The sequence below is a fragment of the Rattus rattus genome, chromosome 3, assembly GCF_011064425.1.
Source record: "Rattus rattus isolate New Zealand chromosome 3, Rrattus_CSIRO_v1, whole genome shotgun sequence".
NCBI lineage: Eukaryota > Metazoa > Chordata > Mammalia > Rodentia > Muridae > Rattus > Rattus rattus.
The window spans coordinates 184,507,681-184,533,587 of record NC_046156.1 but is presented as its reverse complement, the minus strand read 5'-3'; the positions used below and the strand labels follow the sequence as shown (position 1 = coordinate 184,533,587).

Below are 25,907 nucleotides of genomic sequence, written 5' to 3'. Positions count from 1 at the left end.
ACCAAGGACACTAAGCACCTTGTTTGGTGCCTGCTCCTACCGGGTATAGCACAAGACAGAGGAAATGGTCTACAAAGGAGGCTGACCTGCTACCTAGCCCAGCCCAAGCCAGCATCTCACTGGAGGTGTCTGGGATTTCCTGATTTACCGGCAGTCAATGTGTAATAAACTTGGGGTGAGTGGGATGAGTAGAAACAAGTCCCGGGGTTCAATCCCCAATGGTGCAAAAATAAAAGTAAGTTGGTGATGAAGAGTCTCAGAAAGGGCATTGTTGAAGACGCTGAGGGGGAGCAAGGACTGGGGAGCCTGGCATACTGTTAGGAATCCACTCTTCTCCTGGCCTCTGCCCGAAGGAGAGAAAGTGTTCAGAGGCAGGGAGAAAGAGAGAAAGTGTGCAGAGACAGGGAGAGGAAGAGTAGAGATCAGGTTCCTGCCAGAGTCGAGTGCCATGGAAACAGCTGTCCTGGACCCTGAGGGAAGCTTCAGCAATGGCCAGGACAACTTGGTCCCTGGGGATATGATCTGACTTGTGCACTTGGGTGTCCTTTAAGCTCCGAAGCTGGGCCCTTCTCCCGAAGCCATCATTTCAAGGGGCGTCTGTGAGAGCGCACAGAAGTAACTTCTGTCCCCTGTAAAGCATTCCATTCTTCCCGGTCTAAGTCCACAGCTGCGTCACCAATTTCTGGGCAGCTCAGCAGCAAACTGAACAGGGCAGGGTGGAAGGAGGCTTCTGGAAGTTTCCGTGTCTTTGCTAGGGAAGAGATCCATTCAGTCTTCGAGGGTTCCAGACCATAGCAGCACTTAGATTTCTCCCTTGCTGTACTCTGGAATATTTTCATGCATAAGAAACTCTCTGGTTGTCACTGAATTTTTCAGATATAGATTCTGAGCTCGCTCTTCACAAGGGGGCTCCAGTCTTGGACTCTGACAGGAAGGTAAAGGTTGGTTGTCAAGTTCTGAGTATGTCTCTTCCACCATTCCCGGACTCTGGCTATGGCAGTCTTCAGAAGCAGCCTCAGTTAAAACTGAAGGCTCCTTAAAACTTTTCCCTGGGGGACAGTCAGCCCTGGATGGGGAGGTCACATATTCATTCGCTTCTCCTCCCAAAACGCTCTCCTGACCCTTTCCAGCTTCCACTGTCGAAACTACTTCCAGAAAATTCTCAAAGTTCACTACCAGCTTATCAGTGAGGTCAGCGGGGACAGGACATGGTTTTAGGACCTGGTCTTCTGCGTTCCCAGAATTTTCAGTCTCCTTCATATTTGACTTCTTCTACAAAAGAGAAAAGGGGACGCCCCAGGGGTCATATAAGGAGTGCAAATGACTGAGCCGAAATCATTAGATTTGGGACACAGAAGCCCCGCCCCTAACAAACCCCACTCCCCATCCCTCACTGGTCCAGACAGTGACCAGCTACTTCCTCAGGAGCTTGGCAACTGTGCTCCACTTCCTGAAGAAAAGCGCCCAATGGCCCACAATCCTTTTAGAGAGCTCAAGTCTATTTTCCTGACCATATTTACAAAACTCTAGGTGAGACGAGAGAAGCCTTAGGGAAAAGCCACAAAGGCAAAAGACACCACCAGAAAATCTAAGGCGGCCTCACAACAGGACGGGTCTCTGTCATGTTTGTCTCCTGCCACGCTGGCCCAGTGCCTGGTGTACAGTTTGCAATTAAACAGCACATGCTATAGAGGACTGTCCTGCAGACTATAACAATCAGGTCTCTTCAACTTCATACATAGGAGAGCAGAAAGGCCAATATAACAGACGCAAAGAAAAGGAGGGAGCAGAACCAGAGCTCATTATTACAAAAATGTTCGTGTATTTGTTTTTTCTTTAAAATTCTAAGTTGAAGAAAGAGCCTAATGTTTTAAATTCTTGCATCGAGGCCAACCTGGGGAATGACTTTCAGTACCAAGGATGTCAGAGCTACATTTGACAGGGCTGATTTCCACTTGGGGGGAAGTCATACGTTAGACATTTTTCAAGTTTCCAATTTAAAAAAGTCCTTAAATAGAGGATTTCTACTTGAAAAAAAAAATCCATCAGGAAACCCTCCTGCTGATTAACACCGCCCTGGGAGAGATGAGACTCAAAGCTGCCTTTGGCCTACTATTTTCCCCAGGACTGACTGCTGTGTCTCTGAGTGGACTCCAGATTAATTTGTTCTTGGCTGCTTTTTAAATGACCTCAAAGGTTGTAGTCAGGCCCTCTGGCTCCCCATCAGAAAGCCAATCTGTGAAACAATTCTTCTCCCATGGTATCCTTACTTCTCTGTGGAGAATACCTCAGACCCTGGGGAGGGTCTTTCCTTCAGTCCAGAGTGCAAGGTGGAAATCACAGTAGGAAGGCTGACTCCATCTGCCCATTCAGCTGTTCCCTGGGTCTTTCAAACTTCCAGTCCTTTCTCTGTGAACCTTGGGAAAAGCCTCTCCTAGTCCCACCCACCCAGTCCTCCTCCCCCAAGCCAGTCTGCACAGTTTCCTGGACAAAACCCAGTAACATGTACCTTAAAATCATCTCCAAACCAGGTGGCTAAACTACTTTCAGCAGGGTTGGGAACATCAGGACAGCACAGATGAGTCAATCGGCTGCTAAAAGATGAGATTTTTAAGAGAGGAGTTGAGTTCAGAACACGGTCCATGCATAGTGCGTGGCTGAGCTAAGGGTAAGGTTTATTTAAAAGGCAATAGTCTGACTCCCTACTCAAGAAGGGTCTGGTTGGTTTGAATGAGAATGTCCCCCATGGGCTCACATGTTTGAATTCTTAGTCCCCCGTTGGTGGAACTGTTTGGGAAGGATTAGGAGGTGTGGCCTAGAGGTTTCGCAAGCCTACTCATTCCCAGTTAGCTCTCTGCCTTGTGGCTGTGTCTCAAAATGTGAGCTCTCAGCTATTGCTCCAGAGCCAAGCCAGCTTTCTTGCTGCCTTGCTCTCTACCGTAATAGTTATGGATGGGCTCTAACCCTCTTAAACTATAAATCTCAAATAAAAACTTGCCTTGATCGCGATGTCTTATCACGGCAATAGAAAACAACCAAGACAGAAGGCAACTGCCCAGCTTTCTATTCAGCAAGAGTCCACACTCTTGACTGACAGGAAATAGGAAACAGTTGTCTATGGGACAACACAAAAGGAGATGCTTCCCCCACATAATTATATCCTTACCTTCCTTTCTCTATCACCCCATATATCCACCCTGGTCTTGATGTTGGAAACAGCATTACAGCCACTCTTGTCAAGTGTATTCTCAGGGGCAGTCGATGCACTAACTACCCACACTTTGGCGTAGTGTTCCCAAAGTATGTTCCCAACTTCAACACCACCATCACCCACTAATCAAAATACACATTCCTAGTCTTTATCCCAGAACTCTGAGTCAGAAATCCTTGGGGCAGGATCCAATTCTAACACATGTCTAGATTGAAGATGGTTACTCAAGAATACGATGTACAAAAATGTGTGCTGTGACTTGGCTGCAGTGTATTGATGGTGATTGAGGTCGACATTAGCTTAGTCACAAATGAAGCCCAGCTGCTGGGCAGAGAAGGCTCCAAGGGCCAGTGTAGATCGCCCTACACAGAAGGAACACTGAGACAGCCTAAGGCTCACTGCAGGAAGAAATACAAGATGCTGAAGACAAACTTCTTTCCCTACACTGGCAAGAGCAGGCAGGACAAATGTGCCTGCCTCCAGCCCCCCAACTCTGCATCACAAAGAACAGACCTGTGCTCTCATCCAGTTGGCTAGCACCCAGGGCTCAGTCTCCTTTCCGTTCCAGCCTCACATGACAGACATTGGCAGACAGAGCCTAAGGAGCAGGTAGTACTCCCTGCCTCAGAAGGACCTAGACTTGGTGTAAATAAGTGTTCTTGTTTGTCAGAATCCTCGTGAGTCTGAGGGTGTGGCCTTTAATCATTCCTACACATATGGACCAAATGAATGGATGAGCAGCCCTCCCCGGGAGGAGTTCTCTCTTACACCACGGTGGCACCCGCTGCTTTCTGCGGCCGATTTTTAAGACATTCGCTGTGAATTATGAACTCACTTTGGCTTCCTGAGACTAAAAGTCACTGTTTTGATGCTAAGTAGAAGAAGGCCTCCTCCAATTAGAGACGTTAGAAGGACAATTTCAAAGACACCTTTGTGACAAAGAGAACAAAAATATCATTGTCAGTAAAGTTCCCTGACTCTTTGACAAAAATCAGATATAAACTTTTTTCTTTTACCTTTTTCTTTTAGCAACATTTCTCATTATTTTCCTATTTAAATCCAATTCATATCTATTGAAACCACTGGGATTTTAGTTTCCTATCTAGCCGTCTTCTCTCCATACAACATGATAGATATTAATATATCTTCTTTTGTATTGTTACATTTTACTTATACAGAATAATGGGTTTAATTGATATCTCCAAATATTACATGTTATATACTGATAGATGTTGGGCTTGCCAGGGTCGTCTTCCAACTTCATTCAGTACTTACTAGCATAACTATTAGTCAGACATTATTCTGAGAAATAAAATAAACAAATAAGCAAAAAAAAAATCAGATCCTTACTCACATGGTTCATGTATCCTGGGGTAGACAAACCTCACACGATAAACTTTGACAGGTAATCTTTGACTTGTGGATTTGCCTGGACTAAGAGATACCTACAGAATGGCAGACACATGCTACTGTGTGTCTGTGAGGGTGAGCCCAAAGGACGGACATGGGAGAACACTTAGGGGAGGGTCCACTCTGAATGTAGGCTCATCTGATAGGCTGACGGTACCATCTGATAGGCTGACAGTGCCATCCGATAGGCTGGCAGTACCATCCGATAGGCTGGCAGTACCATCTGATAGGCTGGGGGTGCCATCTGATAGGCTGACAGTGCCACCAGATGGGCTAAAAGTGGAAAAAGAGAAGGAGGGTCAGTGAACCCAAGTTCCCTTCTTCCTGAGCATGAATACTGATTGCTGTGACCATTACCCACAGATTTCAGTCCTCAGCTTAGTCAGCCTTTAGACACAGACTCACTCTAGCAACTCACTCTAGCAACTCACCAGAGAGCTTCCAGGCCTCCAGCTTTAGACCGGGACTGCATCATTAACCCCTACTCTTGCTTTAAAGATTCAGATTTCTAAGACTGATAACTACCAGGGTCTCTGCTTTGGCAGCATGGTGAATACCACTACTGGGAAGCCTAGCTTCCAATCACTTCTGTTCTCCTAGAGAATCCTCAGTAATAGAATAACGTTAAGAGTACTTCAGATAAAATCAATGTTCAAACAGAGTAACTAGGGCAAAGTGGAGGGAGGTTAGTCACTGAGTTTTATATTTATTTATGTATCACTTATTTACTTTTCCAGATAGGGTCTCATTGTGTGGCCTGAACTTGCCATGTAGGCTGGTCTAGCCTTATACTTTAGACCTTCCTGCCCTCTGCCTCCCGGGTGCTAAGGCCAGAGTGCATCACCATGCCTGGCTAGATCTAACCTAAAGCCTGCCCTGGACTGTGGAAAAAAACAACGTGAGATGCAAAGCTTTGAAGAGGAAGAGAAACAGTCAGAAAGTGATAGGAAATGAGGTAGGGGGCAGATCACTTGCATTTTGTTTAAAATTGAAGCCGTGATTGGCGAGCTTTCAATGGGAATCTAGAATTTTAAACTGTGGCCTCTGTGTCTGAGTGGGTTCTAGAGGGCTGGGAGATGGTTAAGAGCACTGGCTGCTCTTGCAGAAGGTGAGCTCTCCACACTCACGTAGCTGCTCACAACTGCCTGCAACTCCTGTTGCAAGCGATGTGAGAGTCTGTGTTCTAACCTATGCAGGAATGTGGTGCACATAAGCTCACTCAGACACAGAAATACACACAACAACAACAACAACAACAGTCTTTCAAGGAAAAGAGATTGTGTTGTGGAGGATCCAGGAGGAACGTAGAATTGTTTTTAATCTACAGACTAAGGAGAGAATTTCTAGGTTCCAACATAGGATCCTGCCTTCAATTTGATCCTGAGAGAAATTTTCATGAGCTGACACAACTTGTACCCAGTGTTCTGAAGCTGTAACATGACTTTTAAATAATTATTTTAGAAATAATATCAAAAAGAATTCCAAGAAAGCATGGTTAGCCTGTAGAACAGAACATGTTTCCTGTGTAAAGTTATATATTCTACTCATAGTTTCCAGAGCCATGGTCTACATTATTCTTCAGGAATATAAATAAAAGAAGCCTTTGAGATGTATCGAAAAGACATTTTTGGCTTATAGTAGTTATCTAGTTATTGCAAAACTTGTCAGTGTTACTTGAATTTTGATGGATGGGTGGATGGATGGATGGATTGATTGGGACAGGCTTCCTCTGTGTAGCTGTAGCTATCCTGGAACTCACTATGTAGACCAGGCTGGCTTTCCTCTTCATTTTCCTTTGTCTATTACATATCTTCAGCTTTCCTACTGAATATCTTCCTTGAGCAGCCAACATATGGAATTATTATATTTCACATTATTTGTTATATCTATCAAATGCTTCTTGCTTTCCACATTTTCAGTGTGAAAGCTGGTAAGTCGAATATACACATCTTTTTGCAAACAAACAAAAACCCCACCACAGATGGTAACATTAAGTCTCTTGTCAGTGACCTTTGATCAACCGATATTTTTTTCCTTCCAAGGTTCTATTGCACAACTCTTGACATTTAGAAACTGGTGTGAACTCAGGCAAAAGCCTTTGGCATGGCTGAGGCTGAAGTTGGTGCTGTTTGCTTCCTCCTAAGATTATTTAAGGCTGCCTATCAGGAAGGGTCTGTCTAACTCAAACCTCCCTTTGTCTGCAGCTCAGGAGCTCCTCACTGCTTACCTTCCTCGGGGGAGCAAGTGGGCCAGAGAGCAGGAGAATTCACCCTGTGCTGCGCTCTGCTGACTTCCCTTGCACCTGACAAATGGCATTTCCAGCCCAGAGTAAACCCCAGGGTGAGGCCTGACCCTAGTACTCACTGATTGACGATGTCTTGAAGTTGATGCTCGACCCGATGGTGCCTCCAGCTCTGGTGCTGGCCATGACAGAAACAGTGTAAGAGGTCCTTCGTGTCAGAGACTCCAGGTCATACTGAAGGGTGTGGGAGTTAACAGTCTTGGCTGAAAAGGAAAAGAAGTTAAATAGCAAGCCAAACTGAAAATGTGTATTAGCATTGACCCAGGGTACCCTGATCCATAATTCTAGCTTCTCAACTTCTTCTTCAAACAAGTCCACCAGGATGGATCAATGACCGGAACATAAGAGCTAACAGTATAAAACTCTTCAAAAGTCCAAATAACCAAACCACAACTTTGAATTGTGAATAGTTTCTTTTTTAACTGTGATACCCAAAGCACAAGCAACTATCTAAAACAATATTAAACTGAACTTCATCAAAGTTAAGAAGCTTCTGTCAAAAATTAGTGTCAAGACTGAAATAACTGTCTACAAAACTGAAGAGAATATTTGTTAGTCATAAATTAGGTAAGGAGCTTAGGCCATTTCGTGGACGCCGAGGGACGGAGAGCATCTGTGGGAGCAGAGACTGAGGGAAGCGGGTGGGCCTGCCAGAGCGTTAGGATTTGAGCTTGGGCCTTTTGAACCCAGGATCTTGAATCGCATCGTGATTCCTGTCCCTTGGACTGTAAGGTTTATGTAGGTAATCTTGGAAACAATGGGAATAAGACTGAATTAGAACGGGCTTTTGGCTGTTATAGACCACTCTGAAGTGTGTGGGTTTCTTGAAACCCTCCTGGCTTAGCTTTCGTCGAATTTGAGGATCCCCGAGATGCTGCTGATGCTGTCCACGGAGCTAGATGGAAAAAACTACGTGATGCCGCGTAAGAGTGGAACTGTCAAATGGTGAAAAGAGAAGTCGGAATCGTGGCCCGCCTCCCTCTTGGGGTCATCATCCTCGAGATGATTACCACAGGAGGAGTCCTGCACCTCGGTGCAGATCCCCAAGAAGGAGAAGCTTTTCCTGAAGCTGGAGCAGGTCACTTTCTAGAGATAGGAGAAGAGAAAGGTCTCTGTCTCATGAGAGAAATCACAAGCCGTCTCCATCCTTCTCTAGGTCTCATAGCCGATCTAGGGCAAATGAAAGGAAATAGACCAGTTTGCAAAAGCGGTATACAGGAAGTAACTTCATTTGACAGGAGTATGTACAGGAAATTAAAGTTTTGTTTGAGAGCATTTTTAAAGATGGTTTAGCTGTTCAAATTTGTCTTGTCTCTTGGAACAGTGACACGAGAAACGATGTAATTCTCTATGAGGCCTGTGATATCAAGAATTGTTACTTGACAATGTTCCCTTAAGCAAGATTGAATTTTCTTTGAATTTTAGTTTTTCATAGACTGAAATAAACCTAGATCCTGCCCAGTTTTGAGTGTGATGTACTAATAATATAATGGCAGAAATTGAATAAAGCTGAGTTCCCTAGTAGCTGAGACACAGTGAGGCACTGTAGGTGAAATGGTAAGCAGTTGGAAAAGCTGCTGTGAGCACAGCCAACAGATAAAGGGTAGGAACCGCACTCTGAAGGTTTTCAAAGTGGTTCCTTCCTGGTTGTAGTATGTGGATGCAGAGTTCTTATAACATCTTTACTTGGAAATGTAAAACTAAGATATCAGTGTCCTATCAGTTTAAAGGTACATTGTAGAGCTGAACTTCTTGGTTACTGTGCAAGATTTTTTTTTCATGCTGTCATTTGTAGTGTGTTTCTGAGAATCCTTGGGATTAAAGTTTTGGTTACAACAAAAAAAGATAAGGATCTTATACTCAGAATACAAAAAAACTCATAATTCAAAAACTACAAAGACAATCTAATGTTAAAATGGGTGAGGAAGTGGCCAACAATTACACAAAGGACTGCTCGATATCATTAGTGACTGGGGGACAAAAGTTTTCTAAACAAGATACCCCTTGGAAAACACATTCTGTAAAATTAACGTATTTTATTTCATGCTGAACCCAAAACCTTGAACATGCTAGGTACGTGATTTGGGCTCTGAGCTTCCCCCTCAGCCATGAATACTTCTTTGAAAGAATCTGAATAGGTAATCTATAGACACAGTCTGGTAAGAGTCTGAATAGGTCATCTACAGACACAGTCTGGTAAGAATCTGAATAGGTAATCTATAGACACAGTCTGGTAAGAGTCTGAATAGGTAATCTATAGACACAGTCTGGTAAGAATCTGAATAGGTAATCTATAGACACAGTCTGGTAAGAATCTGAATAGGTAATCTATAGACACAGTCTGGTAAGAATCTGAATAGGTAGATCATCTATAGACAGAGTCTGGTAAGAATCAGAATAGGTAATCTATAGACACAGTCTGGTAAGAATCTGAATAGGTCATCTATAGACACAATCTGGTAAGAATCTGAATAGGTAATCTACAGACCAGTCTGGTAGTCACCAGAGGCCATGGGAGGAGGGGACGGGGAGTAATTGAGTTAAAGAACACAGAGCTTCCACATGAAGAGGGAGAAGAGAGAAGTGGCGATTGCACAATTTGGTAAATGTTCTTAAGACTGCTGAACTATACATCTTCAAATATTTAGTACCAAGTTTAAAATCAAATTTAGCCTAAATGGGAATCCAAGCATAGCTCAGAGCTTAGGATGTCAGAAGATACTGTAGAGTCAAAAATGAAGTCCCCTGGACAGTGGGAGGTAGAACTTATACTTAAAGAGCTCTGCAGTAAGGCAGGTGCCATCAAACCCAGTCTGTCCCTGCCAGTGGATCCACTCTTTAGGAAGGGCAGAATCTGAGTTCTTCCTATTCTGAGAATGGTTGGAAAAGTCCAAGGGGACCCATTCATTCTGTGACTGAGCAGGAGAGATCACACGAGCTCCTCCCAGTCCTTCTCAGGATTCCTTTACACCTTTTCAACTCACGAGACGGTGCCTTCCACCCTATTTCCAGAGAGGTACAGAGAAGCTGAGATTTGGGTAAGCGTGCAGGTCACAGCGGGAAGCCACCTCTGTGTCTGTATTCTCATCATCTGGGGGAGCGAGCAGAGGGTGGGTTGAGTTTGTTCAGCTTGGCCGTGTGCACACTTACAGAGTTTTTTTCCACCTTCAGCTTGGTAAAATATCGTGTAATTGTGGATAAATCCATTTCTAATACTCTTGGGAATCTCTTTCCATGTGACCACGGCTGTCTTCAAACCAATGTTGTTCACCGTGGTATTGGGACCAGATGTTGGAGCTTCAGAGGACCGGGAGGATAAAAAAGAAATATCAAAGTTGAATCACACCCACGAAGACCAACCCCTTGCCCTAGACTTGCTACCCTTGTTCAGGCAAAAACCGCAATGCTGGGAGAAAGAGGTTGTATGGGGAACTGAGGAGTAAATGTGTTTGTAGAGATTGCCCACACCCCCCCCCAGGTCAGGCATCTTATATAAGATGATGAGAAATGTCAAAGCCCCAAGAAAATGTAGTTTTCTGTAGGTCCCCCATTCCAGTTAGCACCCAGCTTTCATTTCTGTCTGTAAAGTGTAGCTATGATCAGTTGAAGAGTAACTTCCCTGGACTACCTTTATACAGCAGGAGACATGTTCTAGTGTTAAATCTAGAAGATGCTCATTTCCAAAAAGATAAAGTCTGAGTAATGTGCCTTGTTTATTGTCTTATAAATGTCCTGGGAGGATGCAAGATAGCCCAGTGGGGAAGGCACTTGCCGTGAAAGCATAAGATCATATAAATATCTGGCCGTGGTGGCCTCTGTTATAAGATCAGAGCTGAAGAGGTAGAGACAGGTGGATCTCTGGGAGTTGTTGATCAACCAATGGGCAGCTAGACCAGTGGGCAAGCCCCAGGTCCCAGGGAGAAATCTCAAGACATAAACAAGGTGAATGGCTTCTGAGAAATGACAAGCAAGTTTGACTTCTAGTTCTGATACATGTGCACCAAAACACCCATGACTAACAACATGCATGCACACATGTATGCACTGCCAGAGAATCATTTTTAACGTGTGTATGGTGAGCTTGGTGCACTTCCTGAATTGATCTTAATTAACGTTACCTTCGGAGACAGCCTCACTTGCTGTCTTGTTGTGACATTAGGTAAGGAGTTTCACCTCTATGAGCTTCAATTCTCCATTGTAAAGCAAGAAGTGACTAGACTTGTTGGACCCTTTATACCCACCCACCTTTGAAATTTAGCGACTCTATACCCTGGGCCCAAGTGTGTCAAACACTCACAATGGAAGATGAGCATTAAGGTGTGGTAGAAATGAGTCTTGAAACAGCTCTGCATCTGAACTTGTAAGAGCCCATTTTCTTCCCCCAAGGTTGGTCCACACATACCTTTTTCTTTGGCATAAGCTTGGATGGAATATGGCTCTCCTACGTGGTGTCCCAACACTGGATACACTGATATATTATAGCATGTGAAAGGTTCTAATTTATCTTGAGGAGAGGGGAGGAGAGAGAGCTGCAGTAAGTACACATAATAGCAGAGTAGACAAAATGGAGGACTAAGCTGTGGCCTTGTGGAAGACGTTCTGTTTTTCTCTAAGGCCTGCTCTTGTTCTGAGATGTTCTATCTAACTCCCAGAACCAAACTGAGGACAATTTTAAGAAAATTACGGCTCCATCATGAATGGGGGTGGGGAGCCCTTCTTCCATCAATGATTTTATCATGCGATTTGGGGATATACTGAATAAAATTTAACCCTTCTGACAACAGCATATACTCAAATACATTGAATTCTAGTTCTCTACCTGTTCCCACTCCTTCATAAGGCTTTGTGTTTTGTTTTGCTTTGTTTTGTTTTGTTTTGGGAGACAAAATCTCATGATATAGCCCAGGCTTGCCTTAAACTCAAGATCTTCCACTTGTCTCAGCCTCTTCCAGAGGGCTGGGCTTATGGATAGATATCACCACACAAGGTCCGTGCATTCCTTAAATAGAGGCCATTAAGTACTGGGCGACAGTGGACATGATGAGACTTTAAAGGCAAACTAAGCTTCTGCCTTATGTGGGAAATGGACTTACTTAGGATGGGGGCTAGCTCTTAAGCAGGTCACTAGAATAGAAGGGAGTTTCTGAAGTAGGACAAGTGGAACTCAAACTCTGGTGTTACCCTGAATAATCAGGACTCCCCTTTGGTGGGTATTAAGACTGTGTTTCTTTTGGACAGGACATGACTAGACCGCTGCATTCATGAATTCATAGGGGCTGTGCTTGCCCGCACAGATAAACCGGTCAGCATTCCAGCATGAAGTGGGAGGGGTGTATGAGAATGAGACCCACCTCTAGCTGAGGCGCTATAATGGGCAGCTGATGGGTGATAAGGGCGGAAAAGTCGGTTTTCTTTAAGGGTGTGTTCCCCACTCCCCAATAGGCCAACAACTATCAGTACACCTATGCCTATATGGGCAGCACTAATTCCACTCAGTAGGTTATTTAAAAAATTAAAAAATAGGTTGAGGATTTAGCTCAGTGGTAGAGCGCTTGCCTAGCAAGAGCAAGGCCCTGGGTTCGGTCCTCAGCTCCGAAAATAAATAAATAAATAAATAAATAATAAAAATAAAGGTAGAGACAGAAAGTTGGGAGGGGTGGGAAGAAATGGGGAGTAGATCCGGGAGGAGTTAGTCAGATATGGGCAAAATATATTGTATGTTCATAAATAATTATCAGACTCAAGTAACATATTATTTTTAAAAGCCTTCCTTTTTTTCTGATAATTGTGATTAGCACTGGCAGGGTAGCTGGTGAGCATTATTATTTCCTGTGTCTCCATTAACCCGCGTGGGTAAGATTATGTTTGCTTCCCACCTGGGAACAGGTTTACTGTGCCAGCTTCGCCTGGGAAATGCTGAGAGCCCAGACAGCTGCTAATCTTCTCCAGTGCTGTCTACACAGCCTTCAAAGCTGATTTAAATGAAACCACATCCCGCGCCCAGGGTGTCTGCAGGCTCTGAGCCAGCTACCTTGCTCGATGGTCCAGTTGGTGACCCGAGACACAGATTCCCAGCAAAGAGCAGGGAACTTCGACTCAGCTGTTTCTGGGATCCACTCCACTATCCAAGTGTCCACCTCAGGAATGGAACTCTGCCAGTTCACCACCAGCAGGGGCTCAGCTATGTAGGCCTGCATGCCCTTGATGCACTGGAAGGCTGAGGAGAAGGGAGAAAGGACTGGTTCACAAATCAACCCAAATGTACCAGCCCCACTGGCATCCTGTCATTGCCAAATTGCAAAGGGTCAAAGTTCAGGCTCTCCACGGTAGCTCTGAAAACTTCCCTTTTGTCCTGGTCCCTTTCCCTGATCAAATATCTCCAATGGTTAAATGCCTTTTAAATCTGCCCCTAAACTTAGCAGATTCCAGAAATGGAGCTCACCAGTGAGCTGGGGTCTGGAGGGACTGGCAGCCTGTGCCTCCTCTGCAAGTCCAAGTCTCCAAGCAGGAGAGGAAACCTCATCCCTGAAAGCTGCAGCTCATGGTTTCCTTTCTCAAACTGGCTCTGCACTTGAGATTCCCATTGCTATGCCTGGAAGCCCAGCCAGGAAATTTGTCAACCTGAAAAGGTCTCTGGGTTGGAGAGGATGAAGGCCAGACAAGGGCAGAGCCAGGGCAAGAAGCACAGAGCGTGGATATTGGCACCTCTTCCCCGGGGCTCCTGCTGCTTCTCTCCTGCCTTCCCCTGCCCACAGCTGCTATGTGTCAATAAATATTCTCCAAAATGACACCCCTGCGCTACAGAAAATGACTTCGTGTGGAAACGAGGCCACCGTAGTTGTACTGTGGATGGTGGACCCTGCAGCCAATGTAACTGATGTTCTTATAAGAAAGGGAAGTTAGGGGAGGGCAAGGCTGGGAAGATGCCTCAGTCAGTCAAGTGCTTAAGACACAAGCACAAAGAACTGAGTTTGACCCTCAACATCCACACAGAATGCTGAGCTCAGGGAACTTGAGAGGCAGAGACAGGAGGACCCTTGAACCTGTTTCCTTACCACTGAGATGGCTCAGTAAAGGGTAAAGAGAACATGTCTCTTGCAAAGACCGGAGCTAGGGTCCCAGCACCCATATTGGATGCTCACAAGTATCTATAATTTAAGCTTCGGGGGATCCAATGCCTCTAGCCTCATTGGACAACTACACTCACATGCATATATACATATGCACACACATATGCACATAATTAAAAACAAGAAAAATAAATCTACAAGGGCATGGCGGCACATGCTTTTAACCACAGCATTGGGAAATTCCAGTACAGCCAGGTGACATAGAAAGAACATCTTAACACACACACACACACACACACACACACACACACACACACACGTGCACACACAACACATGCATGCACACACAATACATGCATGCACACACAACACATGCATGCACACAAGCATGTACATATGCACAAGAGTGCATGTCCACACACATATGCACACATGCATACACATGCATACACAGACATGTATGCATACAAGCACATGCATATATATACACGAATGAGTACACACAATGCACACATGCATACACACATATACACACATGTACACACAGACATACATGCACACAAGCATGTCTGCACATGGACGCGCACACACACACAAACACATACACACACAGACATACACAGGCACACATACTTAAAAAAATTAGGTGGAGAACAATCGAGAAGACAAACCGATGTCTGTCTCTGGCCTCTGTACATGTGTACATATTAATATGTACAGAAACCACACACAAAATAAAGAGAAAGATAAAAAAAGCAAGCAAGCAAGTGGGGGGAGGGTGGAGAGGTAGAGAGGAAGAAATTGGAGATATTTGAGCTGCCTCAAGCCAGGGCCTAGGGCCCCAAGGAGTGTGGAAAGGTTGAAGAGGATCTTCCTCTAGAGACTCTGGGGTGGGGATCATGGTCCAGTCCACAACCTGCTTTCTTGTGTCTCTAACCTCCAGAACCACAGAACAAAGTGTTTCTGTTGTTTGAATGGACCCAGTTGTTGGTAGTTCACAGCAGTAGCCTTAGGCTAGTAAGATAGTACCTCTGCTGAATTAGCCTCTGGCCTGTGTCCTCCACTTCCTCCATTTTTTCTTAGCAAGTGACCTGGCAAAGAGTCCTGCCCAGAAGAGCACACCCCCCATCCCCCAGACCTCATAGTCCTCCAGCTCACCAATCCTGGCGCTCAGAGACAGCGGGAGAGCCAGGTCTAAAGTGCCAGGTATGCTGCAGGGGCCGGGAAGAAGACCATGAGGAGGTCGGAAAGGAGTCCAGAAACGGAATCAGCCATGAAAGAGGGAGGCCTGCCCTCATTAAGGAAGCGCTCAGAGAAGAGTTTCTAAATCATCCTACTGAATGAAGACTGTCACCATCCTCATCAAGAACACCTTGTGCACTTGCTTCTAAAAGACTCAAGAGTAAGAGGAAAGCATGACCAGCCCTGGAGGCAGGGAAGAGGTCTGTGAACATCGGTGATGCCTCATGATGGTTGTGTAGACAGCTGCCCTAGATCTGGCCAACACTGTTCAGGGCCTGTTCAGACTGAGCCCCAACTCTCTCTCTCTGACGCAGGCCACACTGCCCCTCGGGCCAACTCACCACACAAGTGGCTTTGCTTTTCCTGGACCAGACCAGTCCTGCCTGTGACCAAAAACACATAAAAATTTAAGAGGTTCAAGAGTAGAGAGACCCTAAAGAGTTATCTCTACCAATCCTTTACTTTAAAAAATGATGACCCCAGAGGCAAACAACCATCTCGGCATGTACAGCATCTGTGACCAGAAATTCCAAGTCACAGGATTGTGGGTGAGAATTCTGGCTTCTTGAAAAACCCAGTTACGTTATGTGAGTATGGCTATGGGATACAGAGCTGCTTCAGACTGTCCATGCCACTGTGATCGTCTCATGCTCTGTAATTTTTGCCAGCTGCAGAGAGTTTATGTTTAGAGTTCTGGGGACTCGAGGGGTCATAAATTCAGGAGCCCCCAGAGGGCCTGTGGCAGCTGCTGCTCCCCTAGCAGCTAGTGGTTCCTGCCACTGCTTTTGCTGTTGCTGGATATACTGGTTGGAGATATTCTGATAACAAACATTAGACTTGCCTCTGGAAACTTGATGCCCCTAGTCAACAGGAAGTAATCTAAAGAGGTCTATGCCCCCTTTTCCCCTCTAATCTTCTTTCTCCCTGTTCTAGTGTTGGGGAGTTGGAAAGAATTAGGATGGAAGAAAGGTCAGAGGGGTAGTAGATATAAGTAATAAAGTAGCCAAAAGCCTAGCTACACATTATGAACCCTAATTCTAAGATAAGTACGTCACACCAATTTAGTCCATGCAGAGCTGGGTTGGGATTGCACCGGAAAAATCTTGTTCAAATCACAAAACTTTCCTGGGTCTTTTCATCGTGTAGAAGATAGACCTAACATTATCTGCCTCGTGGGTCATTTCGAGGCTGAGATAAGCCATGCCTTCTTGTCACAATGCCTGATACAGCCTAATGCACAGCACGTGATGATCATCATGATCCTATTCACTCAATGAGAGTGAAGCAACAACATCACTTAACTCGTTCCTACCTGGATTTACTTTATTAAATGAAATTCAGTAGAGTCTCACTTTTCTGTGATAATTCACGATAAACACTGAAAAAGCAGCCAGAGGTATAATGGACTTTATGTTTTCCTGGTGTCTCCACTAATATGCATGGATTATGCCTTTTGACACACATATGTACTGTATCAAATATCTGCTGTCATCAGTGTCCACCAATGCTAAAGAAGGATGACCTAAGCTCGTCTAAGATAACCTTCTGCAAGCTTCCTCTATAAAGAGCTAGACAGCAAGCACTTTGGTGTTCAGAGGCTACATGGTCACTACCACAATTACTCATAACACAACTGTTGGGCAAAGGAACCACAGAGCACATGAAAACATGTGTCAATATTTAAAAAGTCAATTTGCAAAACAAAAATGCATTGGGCAAGATTTGGCCAATACCTTGTCTAGGACCAATACAGGTAATAGTTTCAATACCAAATCTAAAAAAAAAAAAAAAAAAAAAAAAAAAAAACTTAAGTGAATTTAGCATATAACTAAAGTATAGTTTACAGTATTTTAAGTTGATAATCCATACCTATTAGAAATGTAATTAATCGGGCTGGGGATTTAGCTCAGTGGTAGAGCGCTACCTAGGAAGCGCAAGGCCCTGGGTTCAGTCCCCAGCTCAAAAAAAAAAAAAAAAAAAAAATGTAATTAATCGAACCTTATTAAGAATGATGGTAGTAAGCTACTATAACCTAGTATCTAAGCAGTAGAGAGCTTAGCTGTATAACACGTTCAGGGTCCTCAGTTTAATCCCCAGCATGAGAGCGGGGGATGGAGAGAGACACACAAAGAGAAAACAATGACAACAGGGTTAGAGGTGTATGTAACTTTAGTGCTTTCCTAGCACGAATGAAGCCCTGGGTTCAATCCTTAGCACAGCATAAACCTGGCATGCTTGTACACTTGGGAAAAGGACATGAATGAGGATCAGACACTCAAGGTCATCCTCTGCTTCATCCGGACTTTGAGGACAGCCCGGTTACATGAGATCCTGTCTCAAAACAAACAAAGGGGATGATGACCAGCACCAGTCAAAACGTTTGCATAGAGAATCTCATTCATTCCACACAACAGTTCTGTGAGAGTTCCAGTTTACAAGCACAAGAAGTTAGCTAGCCCGCCCAATGCGGGAGAGCAAAGAACCCAGGACTGCTGGACTCCAAGGACCACACTTCCATCCTCTGTTCTCTCTTGCTTCCCATTTCAGGGCAATAGTGGGAACTGAGACTAATTGCTTTTGGCAGTGCTTCTGTGTAACAGAGAATATCTGATCCAATCATATACCATTTGTTGAAAATGTCACCAAACTCTTAGACACTGGAACTAGGATGGTAAGGACACTGACCCGAAACACAAAATTATGAGCCTCCCAGGATTCTAAACTAAAGGCAGAAGTGGGTTAGGTTAAGAGAGGATAAGGACAGAAAGAAAAGTGTACAGCAGTTGTACAGAGGCTGGGCTAAGCAAATAGAGGTACTGGTCAGAGAGAAAGGAGCCTTGATGTCCGTGCCAGCTGCTATGTTATTTGATGTTTGGAAATTATAATTTTTTCAAAAAGAAAACAAATCCTGGCAAACAAACAAACCCTGCCCTCTGGACATCACTGGACAATATAACCAGACTCATCAGGGGAGGGCAGAGGAAGAAGGAAACTCTAATTTGGGCGAGTAAGGGTTGAGGATGGAGAAGGTGGATCTGGGAGGAGTTAGGAGAAGGAGATGATATGCTCAAAATGCACTGCATGAAATTATCAAGAATTAAATAGAAGTGCTGTTCTAAAAAGGACTGTCTTCGTGGGATATGTATCCTCTTGAGGAGAAAAGTTGAGGGGGAAGGAGAGAAGAAGGAGAGGGAGCGAGGGAAGGAGAGAGAGAAAATATGAATGAATGAATGAATGAATGAATAAATGAAGTTCAATTGGCAAAGTAGAAGTTCTGTGCAGACAGCAGAGTCAGTTTATTGTTTGCAAGTTTTAAACTCAAACCCAAAGGTGAAGGGGCTGAGGACAAAGCTCAGTGGGTTAAGTACTTGGTGCAGAAGCATGAGCAGCTTGGATCCTGGTGTCCACATACAGATCCAGGCATGGCAACACATACCAGCAACCTCAGCACTGGGAGGGAGACAGGAGGGCCCCAGGGAGGTGTGTTCAGTGAGAGACCCTAGCCTGAAGAATAAGGGGGAGAAACATCCAGTATCAAGCTCTGGGCTCCACAGTGGTACACACACACACACACACACACACACACACACACACACACACACACACACACACACACACAGATACACTCATACAAACACATATACGGCACACCACTTACACACATACATTCACACACAACATAGCACTCACACAAAAGACACACATGACACAGCACTCACACAACACAGCACACACTTAACACTGTACTCATACACATATATACACGAGACAGCACTCACACATGCACACACCCATGACACAAAATACACATATAACACACACATGCACAGCACACACACTCATGCACAGCACACACAAGAACATAGCACTTCCACATATATGACACAGAACTAACACACCGACATTTGACACAGCACTCACACCCATACACACATGATACAGCACACACACAGATATATAAACAGCATTCATACACTGATGAGTGCACACACACACACACACACACACACACACACACACACACACACACACACCACAGCATTCACACACAATCCAAAAAGGCTTTTGAGTCCAAAACAGACAATAAGGCTTTGCCACTTTGCCTGGGTTTGGTAATGTCCAGTGTGTGGACTTAGTAGATGCCAGGCATGGTGGTGATGTCAGTAATGCCATCATCACTCGTGAGGCTGAAGCAGAACTGGCTGTAAGTTAGAGGGCAGCTGCAGAGTGGGATCTCTGCTCAAAAAAACCTAACAAGCAATGCGTTGGCAAATCTACATACACACAAGAGATTTCCCTAGCTGGGCAATCAGACAGAATGGGGAAAGACAGAAAACAGGACAAGGATACTAAAGCAAAGCTGGGCAGAGGGACATCTGGGAAGGACCGAGTTCAGGAGAGGACACAGTTTTGATAACACAGGTCTTGAATATGATTTTTTTTTTTTTTTTGTGGCTCAACCCAACATACAACCATTTGGACCAGAGCCAACAGAAGCAGCAAGTAGACTGTTGAGGTTTGACTGAGCTGTGTGACTGGCCTTAACTCAGCACAGACCAATTTGTTCCATAGGAACTGTAATTTGGGGTGGAAGGGCTTGTTAAACAGACTCTGTTTTCCCACAACAACCTAAAAAGCCACTGTTCCTCCCTCTTCAGTCTGATCACAGAAGAGCAACCACCCTGAGGACAGAGATGGGGCTACACATTGTGAAAGAGGTACCTACTCTCCTCATGAGCATCTGGGATCCTCAGTACAGCCTCTTGGGACTTGCCAAGAGAGTTAAAAGAAGTCACGGACACACGGTGCGTCTGGCCCAACAGAAGCAGTTCATAGTGCTGGGTAGTGATGTTGTTTATCTCCGTGACGTTAGTGCTATTTTCTGCAGAGTACTGTATGTTGTAGCCAAATGTTTTCTCCAAGACTGGGGCTCCTCTCGCCTTCTGTAGCCGAAGTAAACAAAAGTTGTTGCCAATACCAGAAAGAGAAAGTCACAGAGAGTGATAAATGGAGAGATGGCACGTTAGCCATCGGACGGACGCTAAGCTACAAGCAGGGGATTATCTTTCCAACACAAATGTTTGCTGTGGGGTGATGTTAACCCTTCAAGTGCCAGAAGAGGTTATCTATGCCAAATGGTGACCTGATATCAGTTCTTAATCCAAGTGCGGTATTCATGGGGCCAAGCTGGTATGAGTAAGCCACCTCTAATTTCATCGGTGTCTTTCCTTCTATCATGTATGGGCAGGGGAGTAACATCTAGAGTCAAGGCATTCCATTCTGGGCCAAAACTAAGTTCAAGAAGTCATCAAAGGCTGGTGTACAGCTGTGCCCTTATCGTTTATTCCCATAGTTTCCCCTCTAAAGGGAGATTGCTGTGTGCTGGGCGAGATGTCCAGCTAGGTAATCCAGCTAAAAGGACCAAAATACTCAGATTCCCTGCCAGTCCTCTTAGCAGGAAGCCCAAAGTGAAACCCCAGAAATCCCGACCCAGATTCTTATTTCTAGTCCTGACCTTAGACCCACTGGCCAGATGTTTTGTCTAGGAGTAAGCGTGCTGAGTATTTCTTGGGAATTATGGGGACTCCCGGTTTCTTGATATTTATTAGTCATTACGAACGTACACAGAACAGAGTGAGTGAGTGTGCAGTCAGATAGAGCTCTCATTCCCTTTGACCCAGTGCCATCCTGGTCCTGGAATTTCCCTCTCAACGGCCAGACGAATAAAAGACCAGCTAGAACCTGTCTAATGTCTAGACTAGAGGTCCTCACGATGATTCCTTATCTCTCCCCTTTTGTCTTTAGCTGACATGTAGTTTGCATTTTAAAAAAATTTCTGGGTTTCATTATTTATTCATTTTCAGTGCTGGAAATCATGCCCACAGCCTTAACCAATGCTAGGCAAGCCAGCTGCCACTGAACCTATGACATTCAGTACTTAAACGTGTACATCAGTGATTCTCAAGTCAGTCACAAAATCTCACATCCTTTACCACCATCAAACTCTAGAGTCTTTTAGTGCATACTTTGCTAAATAACTTGAACTCTCAGGTAACCTAGAAGGGTAGCAGCCTGGGCTACACAGCAAGACCCTGTCTCAGCCAGGAGGTGGTGGTGCACACCTTTAACCCCAGCACTTGGGAGGCAGAGGCAGACAATCTCTGAGTTTGAGACCAGCCTGGTCTACGGAGTGAGTTCCAGGACAGCCAGGGGTACACTGAGAAACCCTGTCTCAAAAACCAAAACCGAAACCAAAACCAAACGACAAAAATCAATCAATTAATCAATCAATCAATCAAGCAGAAAACCACCATCTCCTGAGGCACAGAGGCGGGAAGTCTGGCCTGCTGGACTCCTTCTGCAGCATAGCAAGACCATGCAAGGGTAGGCACCATTGTTCACTTTCTTCCTACAGCACATCCACAGAGCCATCCCTTTCCACATCGCGCCACGCCTAAGATTACTATGTTCCACATCGGTGGCTGTGCTTCCTATGTTCACGCCTCTGCCCAAGGAGACGGACGAAACAAGGCCAACCCGAGATGAATGGTTTGGGGATGTCCCTTAGCGAGCCAGGGTGATGCCTCCACTCACAAGGACTTAACTTGCCAAACTTGAGCAAATAGATGATTTCTTGATGACTCTGGAGATAAACAGTCGGGGCCCAACAGCTTCTTCCTCTTTACCTTTTCTTGTTCCCTTCAACTTCCCATTTTCTCTTCTGTTTCCTATAAGTTTTCTTCTAATTGCCCCCTTTCCATTCCTTTACCAATTTGCTCTCCAATTTGCTTCCTCCTTTCTGTTCCTTCTCTCTCTCTCTCTCTCTCTCTCTTCTTTTTTTTTTTTTTTTTTTTTTTTTTTTCTTTTCGGAGCGGGGGCACTGAACCCAGGGCCTTGCGCTTGCTAGGCAAGCGCTCTACCACTGAGCTAAATCCCCAACCCTTTCTTTTTCTTTCTTATTAGTTCTTCCTCCACCCCTCACCCCCCTCATGCATTACTTACTACCTTCTCTTTTTCCCTCAAGCCCATAATTTCACCACAGAAAGGGTCATGTGACCACCTCTCCTGCCTTTGCACACCACCCTATCCTACTACTAAAAGGAACACACATATCCAATGTGTTGGCAATGGCAGACGACCTGCCCCCCAGGGACGCTGATGACCCCAGTGCTGCAGAACGAAGCTGCAGAAACTCACACTGGACTCTAGGGGATCGCAGCCAGAGGCAGCTTCCTCTGGAAGGCCACAAAGCATCCTGTAGTTGCACTTGTTACTGCCCCAAATATTAATAAGCCAGATCAGAGAAAGCAGCTGGTGGGTAATGTGTACTTGAGCCATCTACGGGGTAACCTGTAGCAAGTCTCTGACCTACACACACGCACAGAGCCCTACAGGAAAGTCAGGAGATAAAACATCAAGGATCACAGTGTCTTGAGTGGAAGAGACCGAAGGTTCTTAGCTGGAGGGTAGGTTTAAGTAAGACAAAGGGAGACCACCTTCCACAGCAGTAACACTTTCCTGTCTCCATTCACATCTGCTGGCTCCAGAATTCTCCACAGGTCCAGGACATGGGGAACTGAAAAGAACAAGAGGAAGCTCGTGACTGACAGAAGGGGGTCACAGCAGCAAACGGATATGCACCGAGCCACTAGATACCCTGCCCTTGGCAAAGAGATGCTTGAGGGGGTCAATAAGGCAGAGAGGAGAGAGTGGGCCTTGCAATGCCCAACAAGGTCTTCATTTTGTGGTTGAAGGACTGGAATCAACCATATTTCAAAATAAAAGTGCACCAGTCTGATAATACAATAATAATATAAGGGTGGCGGTAAAATATACTCCAATGGAATACACATGGTCTTCTAAAGTTGGATGGATTTGCACCATCCTGTGCCCTCTGAGATTTGACACCTGTATATATTGGTACAATAGCCCTTTCATCTGCAATTAAACACATACCAGTAGTACTAGATGATCAACGGTGACAACTGCTAACTTCTAGCCTAAAGCCCTATCACTGTGTGGATCTGACATTACTATCCTCAAAGAGAAAGTAAGAAATTACCCAATTATATAAGCTTTTAAGTAATTCAGCCAAGATTTAAATCTAAGCACATTTGTACCATACAGATAGATATTTAAATACTTATATATGGTACTTCAGTTTGGCTTAGAACTTTCCAGATAATTTTAAGGTTTGAGATTGTGTGAACTAGATAACTAGCATTCCATTATGAAATAGGAAATAGATGGTTTGTAAGTTGGAAAACAAGAACTTAGGCCTTTCTGGGGTTTAGGTCACCTGTCCATGGCCCCCTTCTCAGATCCCGAAAAAGAATAACAACAAACAAAAGCAGAAGGAATGTTCCACTCAGAGCCAGAGTTCTCGGGGTGATGTGTCAAGAGCTGGTCTGCATTAGTCAGCAGATGGCAGCTAGCTGAACTAGCAGTCAGAAGAAACAATAACTTACAGTGCTGACAGCAAAGAATGTTGGGGACAGTGACATGAGGACATCCTGGACTGGGAAGCAGGCGCAACTGGGGACTGAGCCGTGCGAGCGCCATGAAAGGCGAATGAACCGCAGCAAGACGTGGACAAGCTACAACCACACTCTGGGTATTAGTGAATCTCGAAATGGTGAAAGGTGTCACCGAGGAACAGGACAATTTGGGTAAGGACGTGAGGTTCATTCTGGTGTTTTTACAGAGAGAGCTCAGCTCAGTCACAGCGCTGACTATCCCGGCACCATCTGGTCATTTCTTATTGTGAACTTTATGTGCTGTTTCATACCTGTAGAGATTCATAGTGCTTAAGCCGTCAGAGAGGGTGTCTGTAGAATGTGTGCCTGATGCATACGATTTTAACCAAAATTTTCATTTCATTTATATTGCCATCACCATGTGGTAGATCTGGTCCTAACACTTTAGCGTGCGATTTTGGATTTTCTGTGGTCTCTTCCCCACATTACCAGACCATGGCATGTAAAAGTCTCAGACAATAAAGATACTCAGTTCCCCAACTAATGCATGAAGCTACATCCATGAAGAGAAAGTTACAGACTAAGTCGGAACGCCTCCAATGGGAAATATGAATTCAGAAGGTGTCAGACGGGTTTCCTGAATCTAACCAAAAGTTGAATGTGACAAATATTTGATACTTCCAAGTGGGTCTCCTGAAGACTCAATCAGGAAGAAATAAATTCCTGGGCCAGGAGTATGGAAGTTGATTCCAGAGACGGGCTGTGGGAGCTGACTTTGTGCAGCCCGTTTCTTTCTTTCTTTTGCTGTCATTAAAAATAGGACCCTATTTTCTTGTATTATCTCTACCTCAATGTACTTAGCAGCCATTTTTAAGGTTTAAGATGTATAGCTTTGACTTATCATAGGATGCCCACCAAGGACGTGATACCATATCTTCTAGAGTCTAAGCAGCTCCTAAGATGATGGGAGCTGAGGTCCTAAATCTCTGGGTATACAGACCTGCTACACTAGGTTAGGCATCTGAGGAGTATCGCGCATGGAGTGTAGCGGCTTAGCAGATACCACTGATGTTTGTGGAGAGGGGTCCTCCAGATACTTTAGAACCCGAGAATTCACAAATCCCAATCCCATGTGTCAAAACCCACTAAGGCTGGACCCAGGAAGCTCTCCACAGAACAAGCAGATGAGGAGTAGAAGGGAGAGGCTTGCCTTCCTCCATAGTCGTTCTGGTTTCTTCTTTGCTCCACTTGCTCCAGTATCTTGACTCATTGAACCTGAATCGTAGAGCCAGGACATATGGTGTGAAAGCCTGAAGCCCTGTGAGGTTGAAGACCCGATCGCAATCCTCTAAATCGACTTCCGTCTGTAAGACAGAATGACTCTCAGCAGAAATGGAGAAAGCGTGTGCTGTTTTCCTGCTTCTCAGCCTCAGCTGCAGCGCCTCCTTGCTGAGATAAGTCAGACCCACGTTACGTGTGGCTCGCACCCTGAATCACCGTCTTCCTCTCCATTTGCTAGTTGGAAGTTTGTGTGACAGAGACTTAGTGTCCACTACTCTGAGGGGTAACAGTGTAGAGCCCAAAGACCCAGGGGCTACTCAGTGTTTGACTTAAACTCCAAGGTGATTCTGGCACCCAGAAGTCCAGCAAAATAAATCAAAACAAACCAGCATGAAAAGCAGAGAGGTAATTGTCACGAAGAAGTAGGTAACCCTAAAACCATAGTTCTCAACCCTCCTAACACCATGACCCTTTAGCGTGATCCCCAGCCACAAAATTATTTTTGTTGGCACTTCATGACTGTAGTTTTGTTACTGTTCTGAATCTTAATGTAAATATCTGATATGCAGGATATCTGATGTGTACCCCCCAAAGAGGTTGTGAACCACACTCTAAGTACAGGCAGTGATCAGGAATGGGTAAGGAGAAAGCGCTGACAGACTACTGGATTTTCTGTTCCCGATTTGGGTGGGTTCTTACAGGAATGATGACCTAGTAACAATTTATTAGATGCCATGTATATTTTGTTCACATAAAATATGCTATATATTTCATAAAATATTTAAAAAATGTTTAAAGTGGCCAAATAATAGTTTCTGGTGGCTGATACTGCAATATACAAATCAGGGTATACACAAAACCAAACTTCTACTTCTTCAGGGTATTATTATTTTCAGAATATAAAATGTAAATGG

At 44.7% G+C, this 25,907-nt stretch overlaps 1 protein-coding gene and 1 pseudogene across 1 annotated transcript in view; one reads left to right on the top strand and one right to left on the bottom strand.

Annotated features, from left to right (window-relative positions):
• Positions 1-591: 591 nt before the first annotated feature.
• Positions 592-25,907, bottom strand: part of Il31ra (interleukin 31 receptor A) — a 55,220-nt gene continuing 29,904 nt past the window's right edge. The window contains exons 6-15 of the mRNA XM_032896861.1: positions 24,923-25,076; positions 22,732-22,811; positions 19,962-20,178; positions 12,955-13,140; positions 11,326-11,427; positions 10,074-10,220; positions 6,986-7,126; positions 4,047-4,140; positions 2,510-2,594; positions 592-1,272 (exon numbers count right to left, since the gene is read on the bottom strand). Of these exons, the coding sequence (XP_032752752.1) occupies positions 802-1,272; positions 2,510-2,594; positions 4,047-4,140; positions 6,986-7,126; positions 10,074-10,220; positions 11,326-11,427; positions 12,955-13,140; positions 19,962-20,178; positions 22,732-22,811; positions 24,923-25,076 (1,677 nt within the window). The 3' untranslated portion in view covers positions 592-801. The remainder of the gene's footprint in view (positions 1,273-2,509; positions 2,595-4,046; positions 4,141-6,985; positions 7,127-10,073; positions 10,221-11,325; positions 11,428-12,954; positions 13,141-19,961; positions 20,179-22,731; positions 22,812-24,922; positions 25,077-25,907) is intronic.
• Positions 7,608-8,116, top strand: LOC116895655 (annotated as a pseudogene).